The sequence below is a fragment of the Trachinotus anak genome, unplaced genomic scaffold, assembly GCF_046630095.1.
Source record: "Trachinotus anak isolate AG129_WGS33_773 ecotype Australia unplaced genomic scaffold, CSIRO_AGI_Tana_v1 ptg000007l, whole genome shotgun sequence".
In the NCBI taxonomy this organism is placed as follows: domain Eukaryota; kingdom Metazoa; phylum Chordata; class Actinopteri; order Carangiformes; family Carangidae; genus Trachinotus; species Trachinotus anak.
In genome coordinates, this window is record NW_027273858.1 from 4630271 (window position 1) to 4653723 (window position 23453).

Consider the following 23453-nt stretch of genomic DNA (forward strand, 5'->3'; position numbering starts at 1 on the left):
CACAGACATGAGCGCTATCAAATTATTCCTTGAACAACTTGAGAACGACATATAGGCTTATCTTTGCTGAATAAATGAGAAATAAGACTCTGCATTCATGTAGTGACACTGAACACATCAAAGGTAATTCATAAATACATGTTTTTGGCAAAATATAGCAATAATAAAAATGTTATACCCAATTTTGTAAGTCTGTGATGGTTTTAAACATTACAGCTAAATCTAGTTTTCTGTAAGAAATTACCAGCACAGGTTTAGACCTGTATTTGTTTTCAAACCTCATGGCATTTTTTGGAGCAGATTGGATATCTTCAGGAGATTTGAACACCTTTTATTCACTGAACCATCAGTTAGGACTTTGTTGTTCCATGTATATGACTGGTGGGCTCTATTAGAGGGCCGGGCTCAGGGAGGGAAGCTGATTGTACATCGCAGGCAAACTGGAGTCTTTAGTTTACACACTTGATGAGAACCATTTTAAAGAGTTCCTTTTCATTACAAAAATAGCTTAAACCAAGTGTCTAGGAGTATATGGTGAGGCTGATTGCTTAGAGCCATAACTATGCTCACGCTTTTTTATTATAGCAGACATCTTCAGAGGGGTGAAGTTTGGAGCCAGGCTCCAAATTGTTAAGGCATAACAGGCACCAAATTTAACGGTATCCTCGAATGATCTTTCAGTCCATGCTGTGACACGGACTGCTGGGTGAAGTTCCGCAAAGGATGTGGAAATCAGAGCCTTAGAATCTCACTCCGCTTCAAGTGTATGCTAAGTAAAAATGAGCCAAAAAAAAAAAAAACACGACTGGAATTCTACAACTGGATAGGGTTCCTGGTTTAGGTCATAGTTTAGGCACTGTTTGAAATAACGTGAAAGGAGCAGGGAGACGGATGCTAGTGTTGTAGCATGACTTGAGGCACCGTCTCTTTCAGTGAGTAAAATCACAACCCAGCACCCTTTTGCTGGTAGATCAATTCAGTGAGAAAATAAATAGGATAAAAGCACGAATCTTTGGGATATTAGAAGATTAAGATGAGTACCACGTTTGTTTCAGTGAACAAAGAAGATGTCGATGGTGGAGAGCTATGTAGACTATATACATGAGCTTTACTATAAGCTGCAGTACAGACAACAAAAGGCCTTGGCGCACATTGTAAGCATGCACATACACCATCCACACACACACACACACACACACACACACACACACACACACACACACATACAAAGAGGTGTAGTGTCTGATTTCTCTTGTAGCTGGAGTTGAGCTGAGCGGGCCTGATATTGGAATAGAATATAAACAAAATGGCCACGCATACATCAAAGGAGAGAAAAAAATAGAACAAAGAAACAATTCAAGTTCTTTGACGCCGAGTCAGTGTACAAAGTATAAAGTACCTGCATATGTGATACATGACATATAGGTCAGCTATAAAAAAGGCCCCCTGAAAAAGAGTGCTCTCTCACTAGAAACAGAGCATGAAATGGCCATGTGAAGAGGTGAGAGAACTGTCTGCCGTAAGGGGGAGCTTATCTTCCCAGGCCGTTCAGAAAATGCACCAACTGTTTTTTGTTTTTTTTTTTGGCTTATTTCAGTGTCTGGAATTTGTAGAGAAACCCAGAGGAACCAAGGCAAGAGAGCGAGCAGCCATGACCACTTGCCCTCTCTGTACTTCCCCATCCTTCCCTTTCCCTGTGCTTGCGTTGGGTTTAGGTTTTTATCGTTTCCTCTGAGAGGTTTCCAAGCTCGGCGGCTCAGCTCAGGGCCTTGTGTCGGCCTCCGCAGCAGCCGCATGTGAGCCCCACCCGGTGGCAAGTGTGGAGAGGAGGATAGAGGCAGAGGCAGGGCGCCACCAGAGACAGGCCGAGCAGAGCTAACCAGCGTGTGCCGAGTCGGCCTCCCCCGCTGCCCTCGCCTCCGTCACAGGAGCAGGGGTCTGAGTAGTCCCCCTCTGGGTCAGACATGCAGTGGTAGAGCATAGTGTCTGCCAGCCACATGCAGCTCACCCGCCGGATGCACGCCCGCACAGGGTCCGGTGCATCCTGGCACCGGCCTCTCCGGTTGTCGGAGATGTAAAAGCCCTCGCCGCAGTGCTCGCACTGTGCACGCTCCATCCCATCCTCCTTCCGTCCCTTCCCACCATTGGAGGATGGGGAGGAGCTCGGGAGGAAAGAGCGGGGCTGGGTGGAGACCACAGAGGAGAAGCCATGGCGATACGAGCCGCTATGGCCCTTATTGGTCAAGGGTCCGAGGGCGGGGTCAGAGTCTGAAGGCGACAGGGCCGGTGCCAGCGGGTAGGTGTAGTCGTGCTTCTGCACCTCCTTGTCGAAGTGGACGTAGGGCTCAGAGTCGTCCATTTGGATGAACTTGTCACGTACAGTGGCGTGGCGGTAGTCCTCGTAGCCCCTGAGCCAGGGGCGATCCGACTGGCGTCCATGGTGATGCTCTGTGGTTCGCTCCCAGCTGCGCTCCCGAGGGTTGATACGGACGATTTCCTCGTCCTCCTGGAAAGTGACGTGGCGGGGAAGCCGAGACAACGGCTGAAGAGAGAGACAGAATGAAACTTCAACACTGCAGCTAAACAAAAATTATTTTTCACAATAAATGCAACAAGCTGCAAAGGTTTCATCAGAACTTTTGTCCATTTTTTTCATTTTTGGTCGCCCACTCTCTTGGCATACAATCAGCTATGTCTCATCTCACCTGGTCCAAGAAGTAGTGGTCTGAGAGCCGGTAGGGGTCGTGGAGGTCGTGGCGATGTCCCATCACGCATTTGTGTCTCTGCGGAAGGGGCGAGGACTCGAGCGGCTGCAGAGAGCTCTCCAGCTTCTGGGAGGAGTTGGATGAGCTGTCTGTGGTGTTCTGAGGGGACAAACAAACACAGGATGCGGGCTGAAATCTGCTTTCTGATTGGATACACCAAACAAATAATTAGTGCGAGAGGACGCCATGATTGGACAAACAAAAACAGGAAGCATTGGTGCAGCTCTGATCGGGAAAACAGGAAGCGTGAGCTCTGTTTTTCAAGCCACTTGATCCACAATTGGATCATTGTGTCTGTGAGTTTAACTTTTAATAACAACATCTGCCATAAAACATCTGCAACAGTCACAGAACGTAGTAACCATCAGACCTGAAACTTCGGCTTAAGTTTAAAATTTAACTGGCGTCCTACATAGGTGGAGAGAATATGTTGTTGACTATGGTGATCTCATTTATTTATAATGCTTCCAGTTAGTACGGTTACCATGGCGATGCAAGTGTCGAGTGATGTCAATGCAGCTGACATCTGGAAATGTCTGTGATTGAATATGCAGTTAAATGATGTGATGGACCTCAACTGAACCAGCAACAATATTTAGTCTAACCCTCATTGATGGGGTGTGCAAAATATTAGAAACACCTCAGTTTTTCAAAATAAAAGTCAACAAATCCCAGCCTCTAAAATTAAAAAGACTTGAATCAACACCTTAAAACAGTTTCAACAAAAACTGAACATTGCAACCTTCATGAACGTTGGATTTACTGCAGCTTAAGTGCATCTCATGAGTGTCTTCTACCAGTGACAACTCAAAATTACAAAATAAAACAACCTTGGGCTTTTTCTAGTACAGGATGACATCTTCAAATTAGTTTTTTTTATGACCAACAGGTTAAAACCCCAAAATATTGAATTTCCAATGCAATAAAACAAAAACAATAAATTAAAAGAGGCTGAAGCAAGAGATTTTGTGTGTGTGTGTGTGTGTGTGTGTGTGTGTGTGTGGGGGGGGGGGGGGGGGGGGGGGGGTTACTGATTTAAATGATGAATCAATTACCAAATATTTTGTTTAACTTTGTCACACTTTGTGATCAGCCACAGAATAAATGGCACCTTCACTTATTAAATTTCTGTCAGTCTTAAGAAGGAGACACAGACAATATCTTCTGACAGGTTAAAAGATATTTCATGCTTCAGATAAAGTTAGTGGTGTGACTTTTTAGTAGGAAGCCAGTAATCTTTTTGCAGTATCACCTTTTTAGGCCTCTCCCCTGAGTCTTCTCCCCCTCCTCTTCATTCTCTTTCCTCCCCCAGCAACCTGTCCTCCTTCCCTCAATCTCACTTTCGACACATTCCACCTTTCCGTGTGTGTGTGTGTGTGTGTGTGTGTGTGTGTGTGTGTGTGTGTGTGTGTGTGTGTGTGTGTGTGTGTGTGTGTGTGTGAACAGTATCCTGTCCCCCTTCCGTTAAAGGCTGTCAGGGCTCCACTCCAACTCAAACCTTGGCCAGACACTAGACAGTGGGGCCGCTGCGGTGTAGTGCTCAGACAGACAGATTTCAGACAGGCACACAGGGGGTCAGCCACTGTGGGGTGTCGCAGTGTGCCAGCTGACAGACAGGTCACGACTCCTCCTGTCTCGTCACGTCATCTTGGTAATGAGTGTGCATATGGATACAATGAGTTTGACCCACTGGAAAGGGTGCAGGTGTTTTTGTGAGAGAGGATAGCAGTGACTAGATTTCCTCTAAGAATCATATTCAAAAGCTCTGTTGTGCTCACAATGTCTTTCCTGACTCAGTTATGACTTGTGTTGAAAAGGAGAAGTTATGCTTGAAAATCCCTCTCTGCGTTTGTTTAAACTTGCTTTGAGAACCATATGGCAAGTCAACAGAGTCATAGAAACTTGTATCAATGGTCAACAAGTTTTCTGCCAAAGAAAAGTTGGCTGAATTTGACATGGTCATCCTTTGCCAGCAGCTCGCAGCAGCTAAGAGACTCCTGTGCTCCCCTTTTGTCTGTGCTGATGTGATTTCATTTCGCGAGGAGAAAAAAAACTAAACAAAAACAATTCCACCTGACAAGCATAAAACAGATGAGAAGCTTAATTCCAGCTTCTCAAATGTCTCCAGATAAAAACAAGGGTGTAGCTCAGTTGGAGCAGGTTGGTTATTCATGGTCGAGGCTGGTGGGTTGAGCTCTTATTTAAAAATCTATCCTGAGGGAAACATGAACGTTTGACCCAAGTTTTGTTTTTGTGACAATTCACTCAAAACCACAGACATCAACCGCATGGTGGCCCTGCAGGAAACGTCATGGGACAACCGAAGTTGTCAGGATTAATTCATCATGTGGGGACCATGAATGTTTCTGCAAACCTTTGAGCCAAGTCATTCAGTCAACATTGGAAAAAAAGTGGTCATTCAGAAGAAGAATCTACCATAGTGAATATAATCCAAGAAAACATTGCTCCAAAAATGGTTGTATGTATCCGGTCGATGGGAAGCTCTTTTATATTTTCAGATCATCTGATCACCATTGAGCATTTCTTCCCCAAACTAAACTGCTCTACATGAATCCAGCCGACAATCAATCCCACTGGAACTATATTTCTTGCAGAGTGAACACAAGTCATTGTCAGGTGACTTATCCCCCCAGGAAATCCTCACAAACTATTCACTGCATGTGCCGATATATTGCACCCCGACAGGTCTAAAACCGATACTATGAATTATTTGCCAGAGTGATATGACCCAGATCTGGTGTGTGAGTGTGTGTGTGTCTGTCTGTCTGCTGAAGCTACCCCTATTATATCCTGCTCCCCACATGGAAACCACCATGCTGAGAATTTCCCCCAGCTTTCTTACAAAGCCCTCAGAGCAGCCGGCCAAAAATAACATAAAATGCTGCCTCCGCTCCTGGCCCCACCCCCCTGGAGAAGACATTACCGGGAGGAGGAGCTGATACGGTTTGAAACCAGTCCGACTCTGGCCTCCACGGCTGCAACTAATTCAAAACACAGACCAGACTCTCTGCTGCAAGCTCAAACGGCACATGAGGACTTGGAGACAGAGAGGAGTCGAGGGGGAGAGTTTATATTTCGGGACACCCTCTCTATATATTTTGGCCCAAGGCTGGACAGAGGGCATTTCAAGTTATTTTCTGACACAAAACATGTCCCGACTCAAAGCTCGGGAGGATTCATCCTTCAACGGGCCCGTCTCACTCTCCTGGGATGAGCCCAGAATTGCTTCAATAGCTTTCACTCCCCCTGTTGTGAATGAGCCAAAATAGAGGCAGAGAAAGGAGCTGTGCTGAAGGGAGGGACAGAGGAAGGGTTGGGTTAAGTTTAGGTTTGGCGAACGAGGAATCATTTAGGGAAGTATGTCCATCCTACCTCTCCTCCCTCCAACCCCCCCTCCCCACAAAAAAAAGGGTTGTAAATCTGCTGCAGCATTTCCCTCTGTCCACGACTGCCTGCCTTGCAAACTCTGCCGCCATCGCTAACTTTAGGAAAGGTCATTAACACAGGCTTGAGAGGAACACAAGTGGTACTGAATCCATCAGTGCATCATCTTTAATAACCTGTGATTTCATTGTCACAGACAGTCTGATAGTTATTCACAAGACACGTGGCTGCTGCGTTTCATCTCGAGATGTTTAGTTAAGACCTCATGTGCTCCGTGCACCTTCTCTGCCTGCAAGACAAAGGGGAAACTACTGATATAACTCATTACTCTGCAGAGGACAGACTGTGACCACCGGTTAGAAGCCAGCAGTAATGTCAAGACAAAGACACGCAGACGAAATGCAAATGCAGACAGTTACAATTCACGCCCACATTCAGTCATAAATCCAGAGGGGTCCAGACACACTGAGCTTACAGCAACAGTTGCTTACTGCACGGTTTGCACTAGTCAGCGGTTTAGCATGTTAAAACTGTGGCTGTTCTGTATGAGCCTAAACCTGACGAGCACCAGTGTCTTTAAGACCCTACTGAACCTGCCTGGTACTGACCCAACCTGTGACTAGTTTTTGCTCTATTATGTCCATTACTGACTGTTAGCTTGCTAGGCTAATGCAACACACTGGCTAAGCACACTTTCAATCTTCCCACTCGGCATTGTGAAACTGTTGCAACACACAACAACATCTATGGAAGCATGACACAATCAAAGAGAGACATTTCTTATTAAATTAGGAAAACTTGGCCTTTCCACTGTGTTTTCGGATCACAAATACAGACTACAGGCTAATAACTCTCCTGCAGGTGGATAGTGAATGGGCACGGCTGCTGTCTGTGAGCTGTCACCTTTGGGGTGTGTTCAAGTGCAGTTTTTCAAAGCAGGCAATGCGTTAGAGCTCATATACTGAACAAGGTGAGTCATCCATGTTTAAGCTGATAGAAAGAAAAAACACTTAGAAAGACTAAAACAAAAATATGAAGACCATCGTACCATTTGTGTTGTTTTCTAAGCAACAACACGCTTCCTACTCCTTGGATTTGTTGCACTGAAAGCTTTTACTTTCCTGAAAACCTGATGCTCCATTACAGGGATTTGCTCCACCCTCTGACAGCACTGTAGCCTCCGCTCCCCTCCCACCCGCACCCGCACCCCCACCCCCACCCCCACCCCTCCCTCCCTCCCTCCCTCCTTCACCCCTCCTCATGTGTTTGTATGCGTCTCTGTGGTGGCTGTACACTCCCAGCAGAGCACCTATTAGTCTTGGCCCTTACAGACAGCTCAAGTCAAAGATGAACCACGAGGCACTTCCTCTCGTAAATCACCAGCCCTGCTCTAAGCTGGGAAACAGCTGCTTGCTGCTAGTTTGGTGTCTGCTCTCTTTTTCAACCGGGAGGGCGGAGAGGGTGGTGGGGGAGGAGGGGGAGGGGGTCACTAGCAGAGAGGGAGGTGGAGGAATACAGGAAGTGACCCTGTGACCTTGCCTGCTGTCCCTGGTGTCAGGTTACAGGGTGGGGGGAAGGGAGGGGGAGGGGGGGGGTTCTCCATGCTTACTTAAGGTGGAGAGGCCCTGACACACAAACAACACTCACACTTAACGCACCGGGGCAGGTATGTGTGACAGGGAGGGGATCCTGAGTCCTGAGCTGAAACACTTTCTGCTAGATGGACGAAATGTTTTGAATGTGGAGGACTCCTCTGGGATTTTGACTGATAAGTTGTTCAGGCTGTTCTTGAGCCACGGTTCAATTCAGGGCCTAAATCCTGGAAATGTTGAACAAGCACTGGTATAAACTGAGCCACAGTCTGACTACCAGGAGTGCAGCAGTCAACAGTCAGTAGCAGGGCACTGCACTGGTGAGGGAGAGTTGGTTAAGGTACTGACATGAAATCTGATCCAGGAAGTCAAGCTGGAGTAATAGATTAACGTGTTTAAAGACTTATCAGACACCAAAACACTGCCCAACACTACACTGTAATACTCACACGCAAGGTTTTACAACGTTATCGCAGCAGTGGTTTTATCTTTTGTCACAACAATTGGAAGGTAAACAGTAGAAATACTCTGTTCACGTTGCAAAGTAATTTAGCAGGAATGTGCCAGATGACGCTGCGTTGCATTGCTGCAAAAGTTAAGCCAGGTTCATCTTTTACGCCTGTCAACCCCACATTGTTTTGCCAGAGCCTTTTGCATTGGATTCCAGCTTTTGCCGGTAAGCAGCGTCATCTGAAAATCATAATATTTTGCAGTGTTTTGTGTGTGAAAACCCCATGGATCTGTTAACCAGCCTCCCTGAATCATTATAAATTGTCTCACCAGCAAATGAAGCAACTCCACCAGTGCAGCCCCCTGCATTTGTTTAACACACAGCTGTTTTCGGTGTGATTGCCCACAAACATTGGAGGCACAGCAGAATGCCATTCACTGCGAGGTGAACCTTGAAATAACATCCTGGTGCTGCCCACTGCGACTCAAGACTCCAAAAATTCCCAATCTGAGGAAATTGAGGAGAGTTCAATTTTATGCTCATGTCCTCTGACGCACAGGAGTGACATCCTGGAGACAACCAGTCATGGTTATTTTGCTTCCCTCGGAAAGCACAGAGTTGTTTTATACCTCAGCTCAACTGCGTAAAGCAGCATCAAAGAAGGTTGAAGAAAAGCTCATTATTGCCATCGACAGATTTCCACTTCAAGTATGTCATACAACAGTTTATGCCAATGTCTTTTTTTTCCCTAGCAAATGCATTTATCTCAGATGTGTCTCCTGGAAACATCCCAGTTATTTCACCTTATTTTGTCAGGTGACAGCACACAGATGAGTCTGTACAACCTATGATTCCAACTATGACGCTAGATGAATGGAGGGTTACATGCTTACAGTAAAGACGTCATCGTCACCCAGCTCGCCCTCGTTCTGGAGTGCTGTAGAGGAGGTTGTGGAGCCTGTAGAGAGGGAGACAGGAGCTCATTTTAATTCTGGAGGATCAAACTTTTTGCTGGATGATGTTCGCAGTTGGCAGACGTTACAGGGATATTGCCGTGATGCGGGAACATCAGGGTGTCCTATCTGTCATCACTCAGGTGAAATAAACCTCAGTTAGGCTTAGAACTGAAAATATTACTTCATGCATCTTTAAACTCAGTGAAGCTGGTGAAGAGCTCATCACGTGAAAATTGTTGCTTTCAAACAGAGTCCTTGTTGTACCCCTGAAGTTAAGCTGTAACAGACATTTGATGGCACATTACTCCTGCAGTTATATTATCTGAACATGGAGTGACCCTGCCAGGCCGTCTGGCTCCACGCTTCAGAACCAACATTTGAGAAACTGATTTCAGAGCTGCTGTATTTGTGTCTGCTGATGCACACTGCTCAGTGCTGCTGCCATCTCAGTGAACGCTACCTGCACTTTTATATGCTTATTGAAACTTTTTTTTTTAATCAGTTTTAAAGACATATGTTTCTCCACTTTCATTCATGTCCTCCCTAGGACTGAGTGATGACGCCTGATGATTTTATAATCCTTTAAACTTCTCTGTGCTGATTATTTGTTCATTAGGTGGGTGTTCTCATCTTTCTTCATATAAAACTGTTTTAACAAGAACAGATCGTTTAAAAAGACATGCACAATGTTTTAGCCATAGCCAGGAGCTCGGCTCGACCCTCGACCTCGTCTCTCGACTGCATCTCTCCCGCTGGGGCCTTGTTATCCCTGACAGATCTATAACCTGACAATGTGTCCAGCTACGTTAATGGAGAGTTCCCCTGCAGCTCCACGTACCTTCAGCCAGGTCCTCGATCGCTTTCCGTACCCCTCTGTCGAAAGCTCTGGCGTCTGCTGGACTCTGGAAGGACAGGCCGCACCTCCTGTCCTCCACCTTCCAATGATGAAATGTGGGCGTTGCTATGGTGTAAACCAGATCCTTCCTCAGGGGACAGTCCAGGATCACCTGTTCATCCCGCACATATCAGTCACAACAGGGGCATTTTCCATCTCTTATCCTTAAATGAGCTTTGACGTACTTTTGTGTGTGTTTTACCTGTTTATCCCGTAGCCGCTCACCACGGATGAGGAACTGGGAGCTGCTGGAGGCCGGAACGGGTGCCAACTCCGGCGGCAGGAGGCGGCAAACCCCCACCCTGCTCAGAGCTCCCCCATCCTGGGCCAGCCAGCCACCACTCGAGTCGTCCCGCGTCATCACCACCGCTTTCACACGCACGATGTAGCTGTCACTGGATAGAGAGAGAGAGAGGAGGGATTAATAGAATGATAATATGGGGGCTGAAACATTTTGAGACTTATATATGTCTAAGAAGACCAATACTGATTAATTATAATTATTTTACAATTTTGTGGCAAAGCATTATTAAGGATTGTGTGTTTCATTTGTGTGGAAGAAAGACTGAGCTGGAAAAGAGATGTTTTTGTCATTTGGGACTGTCTAGAGGGCGATACTCATTCTCCATTTATTGAATTAGTTAAATGTTTGGATTATAAACTGTGGCTAACATAAATGTGGCACTTTGTATTTCTTTCATTTCTTAAATTCTTTAAATTCTTTCTTTTGTCATTGTAGTAAAGCCTCAGAAACCTAGTTAAAATCTAGGCTAAAGAATTCATTTCTGGGGTCATTTCTGGGCAAATTAAAATATGATTTCACCGTTTTTAGACTTTTATTTTGTAGCCGGTGTGAATTTGCACATACAAACATCCATCTATCCATTTTCTTCTGCTTATCTGGGGTCAAGCTGCAAATATGGTATGCAAATATGTAAAAAGCCAAAGCACATCAAAGGAGGCAAAGCACAAAAAAAAAGAAAATTCTTCGAGCTCACAAACAGCACACAGAGAAGCAGGTGGGAATGTAAAAATGTGTATTTAAGACTTAGAACAAATATTTTCTATGCAACACAAAAACTCCTCAGGCGACAAAAATTCTTCCTCAGGCAGCAGCGACAACTTCATCCTGACCTCAGCTCGTGAAAACGGACAATCCTCTAAACTCTAACTCCTCTTAATTTTTCTGGCATGAGTCAAAGTGTTTGTTATTGCCACAGCAGTTTATTATAGAGCTGGATTCACACATCGGCAGAATGTTTGAGGGCGTCTCAAGTCACGACTCTGCCTGGTCCTCGCTGTGCTGAGGTGGGAGGTGTTGCACCGGGACAAGTCAGCACGAACACACACACACACACACACACACACACACACACACACACACACACACACACACACACACACACACACACACACTCAAACTTTAATGTAAATGTAGCTTTGTGTTGTATCCTCTTTGGTGTTGCTCAAAACTTCCTCAAGTATTAATAAGTGGCTGTTATTTAAGTCATCATCTGCTAACTAATTGATTGATCATAAGACAAGACACAGTCTACATGGTTTACAGCCTCAGCTTAACCTTTTCCTGGCCTAACTGTGATTATATGGAAAGATGAGGGCGTCCGGTGGCCTGGTATTTTTATATAATCACAACATCTCTGGTTTGATTCCTGCCAGGGCCGTTGTTCCATGTGCCATACCCATTTCTCTCTTTCACCACATTTTTTAACCTTTAATTATCTGGGGGGGTTTCACTGAGAGACAACCTCTCTTTTACATCCACGCAGTTACACACATTCACACCTGAGTGCTGCCCACTACAACCACAGTCTCCTGGCCTCTCACCATTTGTCAATAAATTAGTGATTAGTGATGAGAATTCATATCAGCAGATATATCATTATCAGGTTTTATAATCTCTCATATATCAGTGTCAGACCAACCTTACAAAATCCTGTATTGCTCAGAATCCTCTAATTATTAATCACTTAGACAAAGAAGCAGCCCTACTTTATACAGTTTTTGCCTCAACCAGAGAAACTTTACTCCGACTTTAAGTGTTCATGCAAGAGTGGATTGGAGACACGTTAGACAGATAATACTGCTACAGTTTAGTCTGTGTACCAGTGCAAAACAATGCATGACAAAAACTCCCTCTGCAGTCAACACAGTCTTCAGATGAGACAATACAATGGTAGTAAAACCCCAAACGTTCTCAGACATCAGCATGACAGCCGCCGTCCTCACAGGGACACAGACACAACCAACATGAACGATCTGACAATAACAGGATGTATTGTTGTGTATTTTACCGATCTGCATGTGTGTGCAGGTGTGTGTGTGTGTGTGTGTGTGTGTGTGGGATGAAGAGAGAAAGAGAAACATAGAAAGAGAGGAAGGGAGGGAGGCAGAGTGGGAGTGAATGAGAGAGGTGTTGTTATATAATTAGCTTACAGACAGTCCCAGGGATTTGATGTACGAACACACACACACACACACACACACACACACACACACACACACACACACACACACACAAACACACACAAACACACACAAACACACACACGGGTGGCAAAACTGGTTCACCAGCTCCCTCCCACACACATTCATAAAACTGACTGAATGACAGACTGGGTGACAGCAGACAAACAGCCCGTACAGAAAAAAGCAACCACAGGTTAACCAACAAGATCTGTGCTGTCGCGTAAACACACACACACACACACACACACACACACACACACACACACACACACACACACATTAAATAAATGATCCTCTGAACCCTCCTCATGTCATTAGACTTTTCCATTCAGATATTAAAGGTTTGTTGTGTTAAGATACTAAAGACACATTAGCCTGAACCCATTAATAGATATTTCTAAACAAATTAGATCAAATGTAGACATTAAAGATTTGACACTGGCCTGAAAAACAATAACTACAACAATTCTTTTAGCCAGACCGTTGTGTGTAGGTGGATACATTTAATTTGTTGCGCCAAACCACAATGAGTGGAGGTTGATAGTCACTCAGGTTTTACTTGGGAAATAGCAACAAAGGAAATGACAGAAATTCAAAATAGAAACACCACTGACCTACTTATATTTCCATTATTTCAAGATCTTGAAGTCAGCTAGCAAACTAGCTTAGCTTTTAGCTACAGTCGCTAGTGAGAGGCTGGAATAGCTGGAGTGAATTTGTGTCTTCATAGGAGACTAGTGTTGAGAGGTCAGACTGGCACATTTACTGGGGTTGAAATAGTTTCTCTGCATGTCCTGTAAGTGTGCTACCTTTCTGGATAACAATGCAAATGCGCCATTTTTGCAGTTTCATATTAAAGAAAAACTTTATGTAAGGAATAAAAAGGGATTTTAAGAGTAGGCTTGAACATGTTGACCAAATAATGCTAAAAATAGGGGCTAGTTATGCGGATGAATTACCTTCATTGGAATAAACTCACTAATTGTGTGTGTGTATATATATATACACACACACACATATACATATACATATACATAGATAGTGTTTAGATAATGTTGGGGCTAGTCAGGTTTTGCTAACCTTTTTTATCTGATGGCAAATATTGTAAAGACAGATCACTAAACAGACATTGTGTTCATACAGGAAGTCAGTTTGTATGTAGGTTTTGCGTAAGTGAATGTGCTACATTTTTCACAGGCTAAAGTAAGTCATGCTATCAATGTGGTAACTGAACTACCTTAGACAGTAGCTGCCTAGCATAACACACTTTTTTGCTATAAGGTTTTTTTTTTTTTTTTTATAAGGCCACCTATAGCTGGTGACAAAAAGCAGAACATTTTAATTTAAGCTTTAAATCTACCAATGAGATTACTTCTGAAACATCGAAAAGTGTTTAGTTTGAAAATCTATACTGCAGCTTTTCTATCAAAGCACCACGGTGGTTCAACATGACTCAAACACATACGACACATTCACAAATGAAACCACATATCCAGGCCAGTCACATACAGAAATAACACTGAATTCTGTACTATATAAGCACATGTGCTTTAAGATACACGATACCAGCTATCAGCTCTCTGAGATGAACTTGTCACATTTTGGGCTGTCTTGTGACCCACGTTTAGAGCCCCGTCTGCCGACAGACCCTGTAATCTGTGGCTGGAACACACAGACAGCCACAACCAGCAGCAACGTGCTACTTTAATACACTTGGGAGTGACCACACATTCTGGCATAAATACACACAGACACACACATACAGTACATTTGGAAGCTGTGAATCTAAATCCGTCCACACCAATGCTGCACGAGGTACCGATGCTGAAAAAGGACTATGGCGCCTACTTTGAGAAAAGGTGGTTTATAACCTATTTATAATTCCCATACACAATCTTTAAATCTCCAAACATTAAGGTTGCCTAATATTTGACCAAGTAAGTGTTATCTGTTATGAACACATGTCAGAGTCTCTTTTAGGATTAGGATGTAAGACATTGCGTCAAAAGTTGAGTGATGACTCAGTTTAGAAGAAAGATAGGGGGGAAATCAACACCTCGCTGATAAGAACAGAGCAAGTAATTCATGTATCACATCCTCTTCTAATTCAATATGAGCTGTTTGTGAACAAGCAGGTCGAAGGTGCAGGGCGTGTCTGGTCTCTGCTTCTGAAGAAAGGCAGTAGACTGGTGCTGCAAGCCAAACTTTTAGCACATCCAACAATGACTGCATCACCTTTGTTTTTTTTATGTCTTAAAGGCATGTTTCTAATTTACTGTTTCAGCTTCCTCCCACTGTGACTTGCAAGCTCCTCCAGCTAGTGTAGACACTATTCAATACAATAACAATACAATAACAGTAAGAAGTATAAATTGGCCTAAACATGGATACTTCAGCACCTTGTTAAAATGGCAGTGGTGATGTGGCTAATGTGTTAGCAAACTGTGACACATACAGCAGACACAGAGCTACATTAGCTTTAATTTTGGTGATTGCTCGGCTAATATTTACTCTCCTTGTAGCTCTGTTATGGTCTCCACCAACTCCTGAAAGATATTGTAAAGCTCCATAGAGCTAAGGAGAAACCAGGTGATAATTCACTGTAGCTTTATCATTGTGAGCAACCTCTTTTTTTCAATTAAACTAAAATTTAAACAGTCGATTTAACAAAAGCTAAACAGAATTTAAAAGAGGGGAGAGTCATGTTTTTGGTTTCATACAGTTATTGCCGTAATGCTGTGCTTGAAGTACTCATTTAAACTTTATTTCCATGCCTGGTCCACACGCCTCAAACAATTCTGTATCATAATCAGGAAATGAGCTGTGGGTGGAGTACACACCTGTGGAGTCCCTGCCAAGCCACATTAGTGCACCGTCAATGAAGTTCCATCTGTTAATTTTGTTTGCCTGTAAGCCATGTCAACATTGATATTCTGTCTGTATTTACTATCAAAACACCACGAAAATGTAGCCGATTGTTGTTAGAATACACACTTTTTGGGAAAACTATTAACGGATTAGCCGGATCCTGCAAATAGATGACGTGGTCTGTGTGTCACAATTTTGCAATAAAACAGTAAAGGGGGCTGGGAAGCGGCCTGGTTATCAGGTCTGGAATCCAGCTCATGTGTGACAGATAAAAGGGTCAGTGAGGGCAGCCCAGCCATGTGTGATAAGGGCAGCTATACTTCCTCTGATAAGGAATGACTGGCCGCACCTCTGCCTGATCAACAGAACCACACACGCACATACATACACGCTCTCCCACAGAGGGTCCGCCTCTCCCTGGAGCGCCACACACGCAGCACATGCCCTGTCTGCAGGGATCAGGAAGTGACTGAAAGGTGCTTCGCAGTCATGACTGTTTCAGTATTGGTTTGTGCGTTTGATGCACTGAATGCTGACAGTGTTTCACAGCACAGGCTGACACTTCTGATACTGATACTGAGGCAACAGTACTGTCACATATTGTGCAGGAACAAACGGCTCATTAAATATTGTTTATGAGGTCGAAATGCCAACCAGGTGTTAGCCCCAGCTCCTCAAGTGTAAAGATTTTTCTCAGTTTCACTTCATTGTTAATGTACCATCTCTGGGGTATTTTTTTGAATATTGTTCAGACTGTGTAATCATGTGTAAAGCCTAACTTTCAGCTTGACTAACTTCATGTTTTTGACCTTTTACCGACCAAAAAATTCATTTAAGAATTCAAAACTGACTTTGGCTCGTCATGTTTTCCTTTTATTTCTGTCTCCTGATTTGAGCACTTGTTAAAAATAGGAGACTTAAAAGAAATGTAAAACAAATACCTATGGATTTGAGGTTGAGGATATGCAGTGTACAAATTAAAAACTGCAATTCTGTGAAGTTTTGTATTGGTATGTCAGTGTATTTCTACATTTAAATGGGGTCTTAGTGAGGAACAAGGAGGGGGAACTGAGTGTGGGAAAATGTGGGATGGTATAATAATCTAAACTTTTCCTGTAAAACAAGGTACTAGAAATAAGTAGATTTCCACATAATAAAGTTATTTATCCATACAACTTAAAGAATTAGACAGTAACAACATTGTAAAGATTGTTTTTGTGAATTTCAACGCCAGAGTGTGAAAGAGAGATAGAGGCGGAGAAAGAGAGGTGGGGTGAAGCGAGTTCATTCGCAACTATTGACGCTGGAGACTCCTGAGGGTAAGTTTGATCGGCTTTCTGTCAATCAGCTGTAGTTATATGAAGCGCTCACATGTCTGGGCAGCACAAGACTCAGGCTGCTGTTGTTAGTGACTGCGAGCGTGTCAGTTGACGTGACAGAGAGGTCACCAATATGCAGAGGAGTGTTAACAGATAACATCCCATACCCAACTGACCAAGCACAATGTGGCTCAGGCCTATTCATGACTATTAATCTCTTTAGGAGCAAAAATCGTGTCAATGCAGTTAATAGTTTTAAATGGATCCCACACAGATTGTTATCAAGTCTACAGAATGGAGAAAAAAAATGTAATCAATTCTAATTAGGAGTAATGCAAAGCTCAAATCACACTAAATCATATCTAATTAATAGTGGAACATCAACGCATTATTTGTGCAGCCTTAATGGCCTTCATGGGCAAAGACAGTGGGATACTGTGATATGTTTTGAACAAAAACAACCATGTGCAAATATTCAGAGCTGCACTGTGTTGTTTCTCCACCATGACGTCCAACTGCCTCAACTGTACTCAAAGAGGAAGCCCTCGTCCCTAAGGTGACTCTGCAGTCCCTCCATCTCTATTGAGGTGGAAACTGAACTGAAAATAAGCTGATTGGTACCCTCTATAATGCCTCATATCCTCTTTTACTGTGTTAGACTTACCGCCTTGGGTCAACTGCAAGTGACGAGGGGCTTTCTAACGCTCTCTGCATCTGATCGACGTCCACCACAACGTCAGCCTCGGTGTGTTTGATCAGGTAGACTTCATTTACATAAACTGTCAGATGCCAAGTTTTATCTTGCAATCGGGTGGCCCGTAGTCCAGCTCCAGGGCACCGAACCAACCTAACACGATTTGCATAATGAACACTAGGAAGTCTGTTCTCTTAGGGCTTCCCTTGTCTAAATATGACGATATATTTATCACTACACATGATGGGCTGCAATGTTTCCTGATGCTATTTATGGTTACTTTTAAATAGCCTGTAGTCTTTCCCTATTACGTGTTGTTGGAATGGTTTTGAAAGATGAAAAAACAAAGTTCCCAAGAAGCATTAATTTAAACTAAACACTGACAGTGAAGTTTGATAGTGGGGCCACACAAGTATAAACCTTTAAGAGTAGGTGAGATCACCAAAGATCTGGAGCTGCATAATAGTGACTAAACATAAACCAGGGCAGGGGAGGACTGAGACCGAGTAGTACGTTGTAAGAATAAATAAATAATATCTTTAGCCTAAAGACAGTAAAGTTGTTTCAGATACTGATCATCAGACACAAAACTTAACAAGATGAACTTTGATGAATATGTCCGACAAAATCATCACCTTTCCTTTATGCTGAGAAGAATTAGCATAGGTGGAAGATAGAAGCTACAGACAGATCAGAGAGGATAATCAGCTGGATCAACAGAGCACATAATGTACAGCACAGTACTATTTGTCTACATAAGGGCATATATGTTACATGCACACAAAATGTTCTGTACATGTTGACTTAAGTGTGAAAGTTCACAGAGTTCATTTACTAAAGAGCTGAAAAGAATTGGAGTCGTCAATAACCAGCCCAGTGGATCGCTGTATACTTGGTGTGACAAGGGAAAAACACACTGAGTGAAGTGAATGAAAACTCAAGCTATTATAATCTTGGTCATCCAGTCAGCTGATGAGCAGAGATTAGTAAAAAAACAGGCAAACAATCCGGGTCCATTGTTTGGTCTCCAGATATAAACAGCTCAGGCCATTATATAAAGGCTCCGGATAGCGACCAGTGATGAGCCTCTCTGTAAAACACAGGAAACACTGTGAACAAGGATCTGTTCCACATGATGTGTGTGTGTGTGTGTGTGTGTGTGTGTGGAGGGGGAGTACAGAAAGAAAGAGAGAAAAAATGCCAAGGGTCTGCAAAGGAAGTTCATTTGTGGACATGGAGTATGTGTCCATATCCTCCTTGTTTGTGTGTGTACATTTTATGTTTGTGTGCCTGTGTGTCTGTTACTAACACTTAACATACTTACTGTATTTATCCAGATGAATCCACTCTAATAGACTGTTACTTATGATTATACTGGCACTGCACCTATACTGCACATATCTTGCAACTTGCTTGACATATATTTCTAATACAGGAGACATTCATGTTTCTTTTTGTTCATTCTCTGTCTTTTTTTGTCTCTTTTTTTTTTTTTTTCTTTGAAACTATGCAATCATTTGGCCTAAACATGGTATAAAAGAGAGGCTAAGTTGCTTTATAAGCTCCTCTGAGTCTCTCTTCCCACATTCTCTTATGGACTGGTGCATTTATGTACTCTTTTTACAGTATTTGCAAACACTGCACACAGAAACACAAGTTAGCTAGTCACTAATAGAGTTTGACAGTAGATAACCTGTCAGCAGCAGACCAAAACAACAACAGGAAGTGTCAGTCCCTCAGACTCCCCACAGAAGAGGCAGTCAGAAAAAAACCCTGTTTTGCTCTCATTGCTCTTTTCACATGTGGCACTAACAGATAAATGTAACACAACCTGATTGTTGTATTGTCGGAAATGTAGGACATCACTTAATAAAATAAGAGAATGAAAACTAACTTACTTTCAACATACACCTATAGTTTATACCAGCGTCCGAAATAGGAGGAGTATTCCCTTAAGTATTAATGGGAACCCAATTGTGCATTGTTTTGGTAATGAGCTTTTCCACTGTCCCGAAACTCCACACCTGTCAGGTTTATTATAGTCTCATTATCAAATGCTGCTAACATAGAAAAGTATATGTGTGCGGAACAGAACGGTCCTGCTGAGGGAACATGCAGACCTGCTAACTCCTCACTGCTGTGTGTGCCGGTTGATGAGTGCTTTTTGTTCGGAGATGGATTATATTTCGTTGCTACGTTGACCTTAGCTGAATGTCACCGGGCATCTCCTGTCCGATACTGACTGTGCACATGCTGACCCTGCAGCACCACACACCAGATCAATACACCCTCTGCTCGTGCTTTGACTCTGCAGGGTGTGTGTGTGTGTGTGTGTGTGTGTGCAAGAGAGATCGTGTACTTCTATAAAAGGTAATAAATGTCCTCAGAAGGACAGAGCAAAGAGGCACATCCTCCAAACTGAGGACATGATGGCTACGTTATGGTTTAGTTTAGGATATGTAGTCAAAAAAAGATCCTGACAAACAGAACGTATGTGTGCGTGCGTGTAATCACGTAGCCTGCTGATAGCAAAATGACAATCAGCTATCAAATCGGAGTGCTCCATTGAGCCGGTGAGGCATTCAAATGTGTGCATGTCATAACTAAAAGACATACAATAAACCTCTAGGAGAGTAAGAGAGGTGGTTCCCTATCTAACCTTTGACATGGCCTACATAATCAGATGAAAGGCTCCACTGCTGCACCCTATAACGTAACACAAAGGGTATAAAAGGTGTGTTTTATTTCCTGACCGTGCCTTAATACCATAACGGGCTTTCATTACCAATATGAAAACCACAACAGACAAACTAGCAGATAACTGCAAACTGATTATTTCCTTCCAGTAATGAGACAATAAACACTTTTTTAATGATGCAACATAGCAACAAAAGGTTACTATCAAAATCACATCTGCAGGAAAATACCACAACGTACTCAGTAAATAACAATAAATTAACCTAAATTGACCGTTGTGTACCACTGCAACTAAATATTATGTCAAGTGTTGTTTTAACATTACAAAATGATAGTAACATATGTCTTAAAATACTCTTGTGCTAAGCTACATGCTATTCTTTTAACTGTTCGCTGGCCTGGCTAAGTCCTGAGACAGAGGGCAGCAGCACCAATGACTCTGTGATGATGAAATGATGAATGATGAAAAAGATTCTGCCAAATGCATCGATATATGGATATGAAAAAGCTCGACTGTGGTCACAGACCTGAAGCTGTTGGAAGCTTTATGAAAGCCAGGCCTGGATATTAATCAGCCAATGAGAATCGAGAGATTTGCTGTCAAATTGGTGATTGGTTTTCTTTGTTTGCATGTCTTTTGCCAGTCACCACACATTCTGTTCTAAGATAAATAAATAAATAAATAAATAGGTATATATTTTTTATTCTGCTATCGAAAGTCGTTTTTATTTCTATTTTTAGTTTTTGAGTACGTCGTGGGCGTGGTCCGGAACGGAACGTCATTACCATGGAAACGCTTTCTCACCCGGAAATGGGGGGTGGGGTGGGGGGGGGGGCAGTTTAAAATTCACGGTCCACGCAACAGGTTTTCTTTTATTCAGAAATCTGAACGACGCCATAAAGATGCCGCCACCAGCAACAATGGTGACCACAGAAAATGTTTACACTACGTCAGAAAGGTACGAGACGGCGAAGCGTCCATTAATGTTGACGTCAGTCACGTACACGGCTGCAGCCAGCTCCCCTCACGCCGTCGCAGGCTGGGGGCGGGTCAGGCTGCGGCTCCTTCCCCCGCCTGTGTCTGTGTCTGGGGCAGAGCCGAGAGCCAGCAGGCATGAATGGGGACGCGCTGAAGGTTAGAGGGCTTTTATGAATGAGCCGGCGTCACGCCACCGCAGTGCAAACACCCCCTCCGGTGCCCTTCGCCCTTCCAGCCCCGCCGACAGAGACCTGCGAGGCAGGCATTCCTACCGAGCACAGCCCGGTGCAGCCGGGCAGAGGAGTTGTGATAGTATCAACTAATGAAATTATATTAAAAGAGGCATGTAGATCTGGCATGCATGTTCATATGTCTGCACATTTGAGCCTCACAGGGATTGATCTTGGCGAAGGCTCTGCTGCATATCTACACCGAGAAACCTATAATAATCCTCCTGTGCGTGAAGCTCTGGTGGTCTGTTCGTGTTTGTTTTAACAACAATGGGCTATAAACACCCTGACACCTGCCCGGCATAAATGCAACTCCAGATTAATCTGCAGTTTCTTCTCAGCGCAGCTCGTTTTAAGCTTCCAGCGCTCCCGCCCGGGCCTATCGGTGCCGTGTAACCAGGTCCGAGGGCCTGCTCACTGATCGGCTCTATATTAGCTATATTACAAGTCCACGACCCGCGGGTCTGTCTGCCGGACTGACACGAGTTTGCGTGTCCCGTGTGCTTTTTCAGGGCAAGCCGTCGTTTACAATCGGTATTTTTTATGAATGGAGCGCGGCAGGCTATGCAAATGAGGGCGATTGAGAAAGAGATGGCGGATGAGGCATATCGGATATCTCATATCCTGTGAGACTTCCCCCTTCGGTTGGAAGCAAACACACAGATGTGGCCAAATAACGAGGCGAAATTGCCTCTGTAAACGCTGTCGGGTTTTTTCCTGTTCTTTTTTTTTTTTTTCACTGAACACCGCACAAACAAGAGGTGTGTGGACTCGCTGCTGTTTGTGTGTTTATAAAAGGTGGAACTTGGGGCGTGTTTGAGTTTCTAAGTTACACTGCAACAGGGCCTGCTCCCTCGCTTCAGATCCTTTCAGAAAATGTTTCCGATCCACCCACGCTTATTCCCCTCCTCCTCCTACTCCTCTTCTTTCTCTCTTGGCTTCTCAAGACTAGTCTACACCAAGGTGGGGGCCCTAAGAAACCCTCTCCCACAGCACTGTCAATGCATTGCTTCACAGCAGCATTAAGCACCAAATCCCATCGAGAGAATAAAAGCAATAAGAAGGAGAACGGACGTGAAAACCAGCTTTGAACGGGGAGTTTCAGGCTGCACATTCCCCCAAGTTGCCCCAGTCATCTGCAACTTGTAGGCACTGGGAGAAGCGGAAAGGGGAGAGAGACGGAGAGGGAAAGCTTTAAGACTCAGTACTCACTCGTTTGGGTGTGTTTCTTCTATCATTTTCTCGTTTCACCTCAGGTATTGTACCACGGCGGTTGCATACTTTTCGCTCGTCATTCTTTCACCGCGGCTCCTCCGATTCTGTCTCCAATTCCGCATAAATCCCCCCTGCGCCTTTGTGCGAGTGTCGGCTCTTTGGTTTGCCTTCGACTGGCTGTGCCTCCGTCTTCTTTTCCTCCCTCTTCCCTCCGGAGCCACCCAGTCTCTCCTGGATCGCAAATGCCCCTTTTCTATAACTTTAATAGCCCATCGCCTTCAGTAGGTAACGTAGCCTATACAGACAATTTAAAGCCGAGTCCAGCTCTTCTCTTCGCTTCCCCCCCCTCCCCAAACACACACACGCACTCACACACACGGACACACAAGGCACACACTCCGATTTTAAGTCCTAAGGCGCATGTTTTCACCGACGACTCCGGTTCCAGTTGTGCGTAAAAAGCGCGTCGTCGCTGTTGTTACCGAGGGGTGGCCCCGCTAGAGCCCCATCTCTCTCTACTCCATGTTGGATTGCAGGCAGGCGAGCAGCTCCAACGACGCCGGGGGAGGGAGGAGGGAGAGAGAGAGAGAGAGAGAGAGAGGGAGAGGGAAGGAGGAGGAGGAGGGGTGCAGGGCGGAAGCGGTGACGTCGGTCTACATTTTGGTGGAGGGCCCACGATGGCTGCAAGCCGTAAGGGCCCTTGATAAATGACCCCCCTCCCTCTTTTTCCTTCCCCGGATCCTTGATTTCAAATCCGGACATGTCACCTTTGTTCTCTTATAAAAATCCGACGAGTTCCTATTGGAATAGACTTTTATACTTATTCCATAGGAAACTGAAAATACCAAGTGAACTTAAAACCCGCCACTGAGCAGCTTAGGCGGATTATGAATTATGATA

General features: G+C 44.1%; 1 protein-coding gene across 1 annotated transcript; it reads right to left on the minus strand.

The window, feature by feature from the left end:
* Positions 1-1567: 1567 nt before the first annotated feature.
* On the minus strand, positions 1568-23098 carry LOC139622607 (sprouty-related, EVH1 domain-containing protein 2-like). The gene is made up of 6 exons (XM_071480004.1): positions 22551-23098; positions 10267-10459; positions 10008-10176; positions 9107-9171; positions 2706-2864; positions 1568-2542 (listed from the first exon to the last, which is right to left on the minus strand). Exons 1-6 carry the CDS (start codon positions 22574-22576, stop codon positions 1757-1759), a joined length of 1398 nt encoding a protein of 465 aa, XP_071336105.1. The 5' UTR covers positions 22577-23098; the 3' UTR covers positions 1568-1756.
* Positions 23099-23453: the final 355 nt, after the last annotated feature.